The sequence below is a fragment of the Corylus avellana genome, chromosome 3 (assembly GCF_965113065.1).
Source record: "Corylus avellana chromosome 3, dhCorAvel1.hap1.2, whole genome shotgun sequence".
Classification (NCBI taxonomy): Eukaryota; Viridiplantae; Streptophyta; class Magnoliopsida; order Fagales; family Betulaceae; genus Corylus; species Corylus avellana.
Window position 1 is genome coordinate 7,102,857 of NC_142492.1, and position 13,402 is coordinate 7,116,258.

General features: G+C 36.9%; 1 protein-coding gene across 1 annotated transcript; it reads left to right on the forward strand.

Annotated features, from left to right (window-relative positions):
• The first annotated feature begins 35 nt into the window (after positions 1–35).
• LOC148586733 (uncharacterized) lies at positions 36–8,655 on the forward strand. Its single transcript, XM_088514299.1, has 6 exons — positions 36–515; positions 1,325–1,393; positions 2,357–2,408; positions 2,714–2,850; positions 4,317–4,451; positions 7,889–8,655. The coding sequence occupies exons 1-6, from the start codon at positions 171–173 to the stop codon at positions 8,540–8,542; spliced, it is 1,392 nt and encodes a 463-aa protein (XP_088370425.1). The 5' UTR covers positions 36–170; the 3' UTR covers positions 8,543–8,655.
• The last annotated feature ends 4,747 nt before the right edge of the window (positions 8,656–13,402 follow it).

Consider the following 13,402-nt stretch of genomic DNA (forward strand, 5'->3'; position numbering starts at 1 on the left):
TTCCCCATTTACCCAATATATTAAGCAGCTGAGAAATGGCAGTTTCTCCTTTGTCCGTCAGCGGGAGTGGCTGATACCTGCTTCCAAGCTTCATTATTAAAGGGCAAGCGCATCTAACTCGGGCGGTTTGATAAGGTAGACAGTTGAATTGAAGGAGGAGATATATATACATGGGAGCTTCAACCGATGGCTTGCGGGGCAGAAGGAAGTCTTCATCATCGAGGGGACACCACAGATTTGTGGGAGTTCGGCAAAGACCGTCCGGGAGATGGGTGGCTGAGATCAAGGACTCACTGCAGAAGGTTAGGCTTTGGCTGGGAACATTTGACACCGCTGAGGAAGCAGCACGTGCATATGATGCCGCTGCTCGGAACCTACGCGGTGCCAATGCTCGCACCAACTTCGAATTGCCAAACACTTGCGGTGGTGCGGCTAACCGTGTTGTCGCAGATAGTATTGAGCCCTTCTCGTTCGAGCAAGGGTGCGTGACGGGAAAAGAAGCAGACGGGCTTCGTGTCAAACTATTCAAGAATGAATAGAATCAAAAGGAAAACAGAGCATATTGTATGTGGAAGAAGAACAGAAGGAGAAGAAGAAAGAAGGAGCAAGTAGATGGAGCAGAGAAGAAGAGAAGTTCTTCATTATCATAATAAACTCGCATGAATTACAAGCAGAAGCAAGAAAGCTTATATACAAACTTCCAATGAAGCAACTGAAACTGTGAAAACAGTTTAACAACTTGAACTTAAAAACTAACTAACTTACTCAACAGAAAAGCTAGTTTATTTAGTTTATACACGTGTTAAAACTCCCCCTCAAGATGGATGTGAAGGATAATAAATATCCTTTACAAACATCTTGGACAGCAATCTGTAAAAGTCCTTGAAACCAAGGCTTTTAGTAAAGATATCAGCTAGTTGATTATGGGAATTAACATGAAGAGTGCGAATGAGTCCAAGTTGTATTTGCTCACGAACGAGATGACAATCAATTTCGATGTGCTTGGTCCTTTCATGATAAACCGGATTTGCAGCAATATGAAGAGCTGATTGGCTGTCACAAAACAAAAGAGCAGCCTGTGGATGAGAAATTCTGAAATCCTTGAGAAGAGAAGTCAGCCACATCAACTCACAACATGTGGAAGCAAGAGCTCGATATTCTGCCTCAGCAGATGATCTTGACACTGTGTGCTGTTTCTTAGACTTCCAAGACACAAGTGAATCACCAAGAAACACACAAAAACCAGTGATAGACCTTCTAGTATCTAAACAACCTGCCCAATCTGAATCTGAAAAAGCCTTAAGATGAAAATCTGATTTGGCAGAGAAAAGAAGGCCTTGAGCAGGAGAATTTTTCAAGTATCTCAGGACTCGATGAGCAGCATCTAGATGAGGTTGCCGTGGCTTGTCCATAAACTGACTCAATATTTGAACTGAGAAAGCTAAGTCTGGTCTTGTAATTGTCAAATAAAGTAGCCTGCCAACTAACCTTCTGTAGCTTGTGGAATCTGAAAGGAGATCACCTTCATCCTTTGAGAGTTTCAAATTTTGTTCCATAGGAAATTTAACAGGTTTAGCAGCCAATAAACCTGAATCCTCTAGGATTTCAAGAGCATACTTTCGTTGGCAAAGAGAAAGTCCTTCTATAGACCTAGCTATTTCAAGACCGAGAAAGTATTTTAAAGGCCCTAAATCCTTCAACTTAAATCTCTCATTCAAAAGAGAGATGAAAGAGGACACTGCCTGTGGATCATTGCTTGCAATAGCTACATCATCAACATAAACTAACAAAGCAATAAAGGAAGATCCTTTGAGTTGAGTGAACAGGGAGTAATCTGCCTTGGACTGTGTAAAACCAAGCTGAATCAATGCAGTGGAAAATTTTGAAAACCACTGTCTAGAGGCCTGCTTCAATCCATACAAGGATTTAGTTAATCTACAAACTTTTGTCTCTCCCTTAGTGCCAAAACCAGGAGGCATAGACATGTACACTTCTTCATCTAAATCCCCATGCAAAAATGCATTGTTTACATCTAATTGATGTAAAACCCAATCCTTTGCTGCAGCAAGTGCCAGAAAACATCTAACCGTAGTCATCTTAGCAACAGGTGAAAAGGTCTCATGAAAATCCAACCCTTCACATTGAGTATACCCTTTGGCTACCAACCTAGCCTTGTATCTTTCAATGCTTCCATCAGATTTGTACTTCACTTTATAAACCCATTTGCAACCAATGGGATGTTTATCAGAAGGCAAATCAGTGACTACCCAAGTTTTATTTTCCTCCAAAGCCTTAATCTCAGCTTTCATAGCCTCACACCAAAGTGGATTCTTAACAGCTTGATGATAAAATTTAGGCTCAGGTTGAGATGAAATGGAAAGACAGAAATGCTTATGAGAAGAAGACAGGTTATCATAAGAAATGAAATTGGACAATGGATAAGGTTTACCTGAGTTGTCAACATTTGAAGCCGATTGAGGTGAACAAGTAGAAACCAGTTTACAATGATAATCTTGCAAGTAACTAGGTTTGTGTTTGATCCTATCTGACCTTCTAAGAATAGGAGAAGGTGCAGAACTAGGAACCTGGAAAATGGTGTCTGCAGAAGGAGAAAATGAGTTGTTTGCAGAATCAGAATGTGAAGTTGTGTCGGCAGAAGGAGAAGTGAAGATTTCTGCAGATTTAGAATGAATAGGTAAAATAATGTCTGCAGAATCAAAATGGGAAGATAATGTATCTGCAGAATTGTGGTTTGGTGATGGAACAATAGGAGGTGGTTGGATGTTTGATGGTATGGAATCAAAGAATTCTGTGTCAGGAGGCATTGGAAAAGAAATAGAAGGGGAAACAGTATCATGCATATGCATTGAAGGTGAGGAATGACCTAGAGAAGAAGCATAAGGAAATATGGTTTCATGAAATATGGCATTTCGAGAAATGAAAACAGAATGAGTATGAAGATTATAAAACTTATGTCCTTTCATGCCATATGGATAACCTATGAAAATGCAAGGTGTAGCTCTTGGATCAAACTTTGTTCTATTTCTAGACAAAGTTGAAACATAAGCTAAACATCCAAACACTTTGAGGTGTGAATAAGATGGCACAACAGAAAATAATAGTTCATGTGAAGATTTATTGGATAGAAGGGGTGTTGGAATTCTATTGATAATATGAGCTGCAGTTAAAACACAATCTGCCCAAAAAAATAAAGGAAGGTTGGACTGAAATCTTAAGGATCTAGCTACATTCAAAAGATGTTGATGTTTTCTTTCAACCACAGAATTTTGTTGTGGGGTTTCTACACAACTTAGTTGATGAATAATGCCTTGGGTAGAAAAGAAGTCTCTCATGTGAAATTCAGTACCATTGTCGGATCTGATGCATTTGATTTTAGTTTGAAACTGAGTTTGAACCATATTAGAAAAGGATTGTATGATGGAAGAAGTTTGAGACTTATGTTGCATCAAATGGACCCAAGTGAACCGTGTGTAATCATCTACAATGGTGAGAAAAAATCTGGATCCATTAAGGGAATTGGTGGCCATAGGACCCCATACATCACAATGAAGTAAATCAAAAGCAGACTTTGAAAAAGAACTACTAACAAGAAATGGTAATTTGTGTTGTTTAGCCAATGGACAAATTGGACAAACCGAATCTTGTTTACAAGAAATAGAGGGAACAATATTTTGTATCAACCTTATTCTAGACTGAGAAGGATGCCCCAATCTGTAATGCCACAGATGACATGAGGGGTCCTTTATGGAATTAAAAGACAAATGTTTGACAAAAGAAGGAATACAAGGAACTGAAACAGATGCATTGGCTGAAACCTTGTTTGCTTGCATCAAATAGAACAAACCAGCAACTTCTTCACCCACCCCAATCGTTCTCCAATTGTGTAAACTCTGTATAAAACAATATCCAGCAAGAAATATAAGGCAACAATGTAATGACTTTATGAGTTTACTAGCTGAAATCAAATTGAAAGTGAAAGAAGGAACACACAAAACTCCAGTTAGTGTAAGAGTTTCTGAAATTGTAACAGTACCAATGTGTGTGACAGTAGCTATGGAACCATTAGGTAGTTTAACATGAGTGGATACAGTAGCAGTGATGGTGGTAAACATAGATGAACAACTGATCATGTGATCAGTTGCTCCAGTGTCGATAATCCAAGATTTATTTTTCTGTTTTGAATGAGAAGCTATATTAACATATGCAGAAAAAACAGAATACTTAGGATTGAGTATACCTGAATTACCAACAACAGAGTTGGCAGATGATTGAGGGTATTGATGCTGATTTAATAGATTCATCAGTTGTTGACATTGAGCAGAAATCATGGACAACTGATTACCACTCAACTGAGGACTGCTCAACTGAGAAGAATTATTCAACTGAATGGAATTGTTCAACTGAGGAGGATGAGAAATAGGACCACTAAGGTCAGTTCCTTGCAATTGCACTTGATTGGCTGAATGTGACACTGGTCTGGTTCGAGTGAGCTTAAAACCAGGTGGATAACCATGAATTTTGTAGCATTTTTCAATGGTGTGACCAGCTACTCCACAATGTGAACACATGGGACGATCTCTCCTATAGTTTTGCTTAAAAAACCTAGGCCCTGGTGAAGTTTTGGTCATATATGCAACAGGTTCAGGATGAATTGAAGGAGAAGGTTTGGACAAGGTTGATTTAGTCATGAAGGCAGAGGAAGTATCATGACTAATGGAACTCACACATATTTCTCTTTGTTTTTCTTCTTGAATGATAAGAGAAAAAACCTTATTAATTGAAGGAAGAGGAGATGTTAATAGAATCTGAGCTCTAACAGCAGAAAAAGAATCATTCAAGCCCATCAAAAACTGTAAGACACGTTCTTGATTAAAGAGTTCAAGAATAGATTGCATATGACCACAATGGCAGCAATTGCACATGGAGATAGGCCTGTAATTATTTAATTCTTCCCAAAGAGTTTTGATGCGAGTATAGTACTGACTTACAGTGGAATTCTCCTGAGCAACCACTGAAATATCTTTCTGCAACTGAAAAATCCGAGGACCATTCCTTTGAGAATATCTATCGTTGAGATCCAGCCACATATCTTCGGAAGAAGTGATGTAAATCACAGTAGGATAGATTTCTTTGGAAACTTAGTTCAAGATCCATGAAACTACAAGATCATTACAACGAACCCATGCATGGTAATAACTCTAAAAAATGGATGGTTTTGGCAGTGAACCATCAATGAAACACAACTTGTTCTTTGCACTCAAAGCAACAAGCATAGCACGGCTCCAAGTGCTATAATTCTCTCCTGTGAGTGGCTGAGGAACCAATAAAAGTCCAGGATTATCACCACTTTGAAGAAAGAGTGGGCTAGATGGATCAATGGGACGAGTATTTTCGAAAGGATCAAAGAAAGGATTGTTAGAAGGATTATGGTTGTGTGGTTGATTTTCTGCCAGTGAAGCAGAGAATACAGGGGAAATGTTTGGTGAAAATTCAGGTGGAATGTTTGCATGAGCGGAAGATGGTGAACAATCTGCCATTGGAGATGGACCAGAATATGCAAAGAAATCACAGTTTGTGATTATGGCTCTGATACCATGTCAAACTATTCAAGAATGAATAGAATCAAAAGGAAAACATAGCATATTTGTAGTGTCCCAGAATTTTCAAAGCTATTTAAATAGATTATTTTGATAATGATGTTATTTTAATATCCATTGTAGCTAAGGATTTTAATTCTTGGGAAATTTATGAGAGTGGTAATTAGAGAATGGTAATTGGTGAAATAATAGGATAGTAAATGGTAGGTATAAGGATGGTAGAATAAGAAGGTAGAATAGTATAGGATAGGTAGAATAGTATAGGGTAGATAGAATAGTATAGGGTTGGTGAAATAGTATAGGGTTGGTGAAATAGTAAAATGAGGGTATAATTGTAAATTGAAGATAGAATGAGGGTATAATTGTAAATTGAAGGTAGAATAGTATAGGGTTGGTGAAATAGTATAGGGTTGGTGAAATAGTGTAGGGTTGGTGAAATAGTAAAATGAGGGTATAATTGTAAATTGAAGATAGAATGAGGGTATAATTGTAAATTGAAGGTAGAATAGTATAGGGTTGGTGAAATAGTATAGGGTTGGTGGAATAGTATAGGGTTGGTGAAATAGTATTTGATTTTCTCCTATAAATAGAGCTCTTCTCCTTCAGAATTTTCACCACTCATCTCCTCTCCCATCTCTTGCATATATTCTTCCTTCTTCCGCTTTTTACTCGGTCTTTCTTCTTTCTAAGAGTGTTTACTCAGAACAGAGAGAGAAAGGGCGAGACCAAGCGCTACAAGAAAGAAAGAACACAAGAGATAGCGGACTTTAGAAATTAGTTTCAAAAGATATACTAGTGGTGTTAGTTATATTGGAGCAACTGGATTCCTTCATACCACTTTTAGCTTCAGTCTAGAGGTAAGTAAATTCACTACCCCTTCTAAAATTACTTCATGTCATGCTATTTATTCATTCTTTAGTAAATTGTAAATGATTATTTTATTTATGTATTATGAAGTTATGTTGCATGCATGAAGGATTTCTAAAGGAATTATCTAGAAAGTTTCTATTTATTTAAACGCTTTCTAAGTACAACAAGTTTATATTTGAAAAGGTTTCCATTTTGAGAAAAGAAAGTTGAGAAATGATGATGATTATAAGAAAGAAAAAAAAGATGATAAACCCTCCTACATGTTGCCCTAAGATGCATCAAAAGAAGTACAAAGAAAAGTACAAGAGATGAGATAAATGTTTATGAAATGAGGGCACATGTATGGAGGAGAGTATTTTTGGCCCCAAGATAAGATAAGATGAGAGTTCGGTACCGATACTCGGATGGAGGCGAAACCACTGAAGGAGGCTATGCCAGAAGGTGGTATTCCATCAACTAGACCGTTGAGTGCACCAAGAAAGAGTTAATTGACGGTCGGGCATGGCTGTGGCCACAGTTCAGTGCCATGGTCACAAGGACCCGCAACCCTCGTGCACAGGGGTAATAGTGTACATGGGCCCTATTATGAGAAAATGATACTATATTTTCAACGATGATATGCTATGATGATTTACAAAGATTATTTATAATGATGCATTATGATGATGATTTATAAAGATGATTTACAACGATGAGCTATTACTAGATGTAATAGTATGTATATGTTACGGGAGATGCAACCGTACATACAGATATTATTATGGCTAGAATTATATTTATTTGCGAAAACGATTTTCAAAACTGAGAACAAGGAGTAAAACTATTTATGGTTGTGGATTTTACTTGCTGGGCCCCCTTTGGGCTCATTCAGTTTTATTTCTTGTTTTCAGGTAGAAAGGATGCTGGAATAGGAGGCCGGAATGGGGTGGGAATAATTATTAATTTTCAAAGTCTTTTCATATAAGTTATTGTAATGATATGATATTCCGCAACTAAAGTTTAATGTTTTCTAATTTCGCTTGTAATAAAATCTCTTGAATAATGTTTTATACATTTTTCGTATCCTTTAAAATCAAGTACTCTGATAGACCTTATAGATCTTTGCAATAACTTTTGTTGTAAAAGAAGAAAAGTGGCAAACTCAGCCTTAACGGGCTGGGGATGTTACAATATTGTATGTGGAAGAAGAACAGAAGGAGAAGAAGAAAGAAGGAGCAAGTAGATGGAGCAGAGAAGAAGAGAAGTTCTTCATTATCATAATAAACTCGCATGAATTACAAGCAGAAGCAAGAAAGCTTATATACAAACTTCCAATGAAGCAACTGAAACTGTGAAAACAGTTTAACAACTTGAACTTAAAAACTAACTAACTTACTCAACAGAAAAGCTAGTTTATTTAGTTTATACACGTGTTAAAACTTCGTGATGTCCTCAAGGCCAAGCTGTTCGAAGGCAAGGGGCTGCGGCTGCTCGGTTCCGCTACTTGTTTGGCTGCACAATTCAGCGTTGAGGCAAACTCTGCAAAAAGAGACCCATCATCATTATCAACTACAGCCGTTGTTACTCGTGGGGTTGGAATTTTGGATCCTATACCACAAGTCTATTATGGTTGTTCGGATTCCAATAAGGCCGACTCTCGCCTAGATCATTACTATACTGATCAGGATCAATCAGGACCTGTCCAGCAGCGCCAATCCTGCCAAATAACGTCCACGCCAACAAGCATGCTGTGGTTTAGTGAGCCAGCAGCAAACGAGGCGCCTTGGCCCACACAGATGAACCATGCCCATGCCCATGACATTAATGGCTTGTTTTTACCTAACACTACTGCTGCTGCTGCAACATCTATATGGCCGCTTTCTGCTGCAACCGAGTCAACCGTTAATTGGGCATATACAGACCAGGGCGCTATGGAAGTGCCAACAAATAAAAATGGAACTGAAGATATTGTCTGGTCAAACGAACAAGAAGTTGTACACTGTGAAAACAACAGCTGGGATGGCGCAAATGGCACTTGGGATCCCCTCTTCTATGAATCCTCTGTTCTAAGGTGAATTTGTGATATGATATATACGCACAGATCACACTTACTACGAGCATGGCATGGATCATGGTTGATGTAATTCTTTTGTCTTATAAACCCCTGTAAGGTAGACCAGCAAATTTCACCGGCTAATCATTCTTTTAAAATGGCATCAACAGGAAGTAATATGCTCTTAATAAACAAGTTTCCTTTTTTTTTTTTTCTTTCTTATTTGTTGCTTTTTCAAAACTTTGAAGAATAAAAAGATATATTGCTTCTAGTACTGATGGTGTATATGTGTGAACACGAGCGATAATGCTATTGGCTTATTATCCACCCAAATAAAAGGCTAACCCATTTAATTAAATAATTTAGATTAAGCTTAACTTATATATAAAGTTAAAGTCTTATACTCATTGTTTTGACACCATTCATGTAGTGTCCCAGAATTTTCAAAGCTATTTAAATAGATTATTTTGATAATAATGTTATTTTAATATCCATTGTAGCTAAGGATTTTAATTCTTGGGAAATTTATGAGAGTGGTAATTAGAGAATGGTAATTGGTGAAATAATAGGATAGTAAATGGTAGGTATAAGGATGGTAGAATAGTATAGGATAGGTAGAATAGTATAGGGTTGGTGAAATAGTATAGGGTTGGTGAAATAGTAAAATGAGGGTATAATTGTAAATTGAAGATAGAATGAGGGTATAATTGTAAATTGAAGGTAGAATAGTATAGGGTTGGTGAAATAGTATAGGGTTGGTGAAATAGTAAAATGAGGGTATAATTGTAAATTGAAGATAGAATGAGGGTATAATTGTAAATTGAAGGTAGAATAGTATAGGGTTGGTGAAATAGTATAGGGTTGGTGAAATAGTAAAATGAGGGTATAATTGTAAATTGACGGTAGAATAGTGTTTGATTTTCTCCTATAAATAGAGCTCTTCTCCTTCACAATTTTCACCACTCATCTCCTCTCCCATCTCTTGCATATATTCTTCCTTCTTCCGCTTTTTACTCGGTCTTTCTTCTTTCTAAGAGAGTTTAGGCGAGAGAGAGAGAGAGAGAGAGAGAGAGAGAAAGTCAGTGAAGGGATTGTTATGGGTATGGACCAACTGCAGCAGAACGGGTTTCAAGTAATTACCTTTGATGATCCATTCATGTAATCCACTGTAAGTATTCTTACTTACTGAGTATGATATTGATATCCAATAATACGGATTTTTGTGGTTTTATAACTTGTCTAGCATTTTACTATATATGATTCAACAATGATTTATATTATCGGAAATCAATTGACTCACTACTTCACAGTTTTTGTAGTGCTTGCAGGAATGGAAAATCAAGGTAATTATGCAGTTGTGATTAGAGATTCATATTGAGATGTACAGAGATTCCAAGTTGGTTAAGTTTTGTCTAGAGTTTAGACTGTCGGATAGATTTGTATAAATGCCTTGTACGACATAGCTTTGGGTATTTTTGTATAAAGAAAAGTATTTTTAACAGTATTTTTTTTGTATTGATAATTACAGTTTTTCCGCTATATGAGATGAGGTTGTTACAATAATGGTATCAGAGCAAAGGTTATAAGGTTCTGGCAGACTTTTCAAAAAAAAAAAAAAAAAAACAAAAAAAAAAAAAAAATTTGGGGGGTTAATGAGAAGCCACATTCCGGCCAAGTAGAGTGTGCATTGTTGTGTGGTCTCTAATAAATGATGCATGAGCATTTTTCTAATGGTTAATTTTTTTGTTAAAAAAAAAAAAAAAAAAAAAAAATCATCTTAGTGTGATTAATTTGGAGGATTTTATTATTGTGATCAAGTTAATGACGGAGATGAATTTTTATTTTATAGATAGGATGTGATCTATAGTATCTGCCTATTTGGATTTGCGGCAGTTTTCTAGAGTATCGATTGATAATGGTATATTTTAAGGTGTCTCGAGGATTTAGAAAAGATTATTGATCATGATTTAAAAATCGTATGATGATTTTATAGATTTGGGTTGCGAGCTAATTTGTGAAATTAATTTGGTGACAAAATGGTTTTATTGATTTAAGTTGTGAGACAAATGGTGTAAGTGACTTAGTAACGAATGGTCTTATGGATGTCGGTTGTGAAATGATTCTTGAACTGAATTAATGATATAAGAGTTTATATGAGTTTTTGGTAATGGCTAAGGTTTGGTCGATGACAATAATGATACTATGATTGATGTTATAATATATGGATTGATGAATAAGGATTACGTAGTGGCATGAAGTGAATGCCTAAGTATTGCAGGGATAAATGCAAATAAGGTATACCCTAGAATCTATAAGATATTTTGAGATATAAAGTTGTGGTTTAAGGATTTTGATATTTTCAAATGATTGTGATGACTTTAAGGTACAATTCACGAAATCTTTGAGGTGATTCTTAGAATTTGAGGTGCTAGGTTTTCTGTAATTGAGGTAAATTATATTGAAGTGATGCTTAAAGTTTTGAGGATGAATTAATGCTCCTAGGTTGTGGATAATATTTAAATTTTGAGGCAATAGTGGATATGAAATTATGAGAAATTTTAGTTACATGCCAAAGCTTTTGATATAATTTTCTTTTACTAAGTAAAGATAATGGATTATTATTCTTGAGGTAAATTGAAGCATAAAGGTAAGAGTTGAAAGACAATATAATACAGTGATATAATATAGTGACATGATCTAAATTTCTCTTATAAGATATATGTTCAATGATATTAAGGTATTTTAGAGGTTGATAACATGTGATGGTGCATACTTAGATGTTTTATTGAGTGATTAACTTTTTAAACAGATTGTTTGTTTAAAGGAAGTTATTACAATGACAGAATGATTTCATAATGAATATTGAATGAGCACTGAATGATTACGAAAAGAAATGTTTGGAGAACAAGCTCCTTATAATATTACATACCAGTGTCCATCAAAAAAAAAAAAAAGGGGAATTTGTTGCATAAAGAGACACGTGGTAATGATGAGCAGATGATTCCTCAGAGCTGCTCCAGGAAAGTTATTTCTGCATAGAGAAAACCTAGTATGAGCAGAATCGTATATATTTATATAATTGAATTATCTAAGGGAATATTTATTTCTAATGAGGTACCTGACTAGAGCGTGTGCGGAGAGACTTGCAATACCCCTGAACATCGACCCGGAGTTTTTCGTGCTGTCGCTGGAGACGTTCGGTATTCTTCTCCATTTCTAGCATCTTTGGTCCCAAGTATTCTGCGTAAGATAACATCATCTTTTTCAGCTGAGTATTCTCTTGCTTCAAATCCACGTGTTTTCGTTTGTAGTATTTGAGCAGTCGCTGTAAGACCCCGATTTGGTTTCTTGAGACTTTCAGCTCAACATTTCTGGCACTCAAACGTTGTGCCATGTCAGAAACTGAAGCAGCACCTTGGATACTGAATGCCAATGAATTATTAATAGCATCAGTATCCGACCTATCCGCTAAGAATGTTTGATCCCGGGGAATTACAAAACCTTTGGCCACTGCTACAGCAGTAGAATCATGGAGCATGACAGAATCGTGAATAGTGATAGGACGATTGTCAAAGACAAAAGTTGGCTGCCATACGTTAGGATATGCAGCAGGTTCATTAGGGTGTGTAACAGGTACGACGGGATGAATAGCAGACACTTCAGGGGGAACAACAGGCACCTCCGGTTGCACGTCAGGCATAACAATGGGTTGTGCTGCAGGAGCAACATTCAAATCGAGGTTGTTAACGGATGATGATGATACTCCCATATTTAGGAGAGTAAGGAAAAATAGTTAAGAATACGAAGAAATTGGGAGAGATGAAGTACTGAGAAGAGACTAAGCGTTAGGAACTGAAGAAATTTTTGTGAAGTTTCTGGAAGCAGCAGACGAGTGGCTTTAAAGGAATTTTTCACTTCAGGTGAAATAAACAGTAAACAACAAAGCGTTAGGCGACCTCGGGCCGCGATGGAAATTTTGTCAAAAGATCCCGTGGAAGTAGGATCTTGCCTCCTGTCATAAATTCGACGGAGCTAATTTTTTCAAACCCACTGTTCAATCAACGACTTCGAATACCATGCGTGAGCAACTGAATGAATTGTCATGCCAACGCGCACCACGCGCTCGTTCGTTATCCAGAAACCCTTCATATAAATTCACACCTCTTTCTCCATTGCAACGCATGCCTTCTGATCATACTCCTTCACCTGAAATCTTCTAATGACCTTCCATACAATGAAAGCTCGACTTTTCCTCCTAGTTGAGCGTATCCTCAAGAGAAAAATGCAGCCTCACGACTTGATTCACAAACCCAACTCCTTATACTCTCAGTAGTAAACCATTGAAGCAAGATTATCGTTGATCATGTCCTGCGGAAGCAAGATTATCCTTGATCATGCTTCTCAGGCTAAATATCTCCCTTTTCTTCTCAGTCTCCATAAATGACAGAAGAGAGAGAGCATCCGATGTGGGTATTTTGAAAGTCTCACATACATGCCATGTCCTGAAATGCTTTTCAAATCTTCATTTCTAGAAAGCAACAGGACTATCTTTCTCTCTTTTCTCTTTTTGACCTTGCAAGACCCAAGGGAGAGAAATTATAGCATGTGTACTTTGGAACTTCCAGCCTGGAAACTTACCCATATCCTACTTTGCTTGCTTATCAATTTCATCTCTAGAACGCAGCAAGCACAATATGTATTAGTCAAGAATGGATGAGAATCTTACATTTGATGTAATCGTGTATTTCGTTTGAGTTGAAATCATAATTACGAGTTTCTATTGTTGAGTTATGATTTATCAAGTAAAGATGTAGTACTGAAAGATTTTCGCTGATATTGTAGCATCAACACAAAAGTTGGGATGAGAAAATAGAAACGGTTG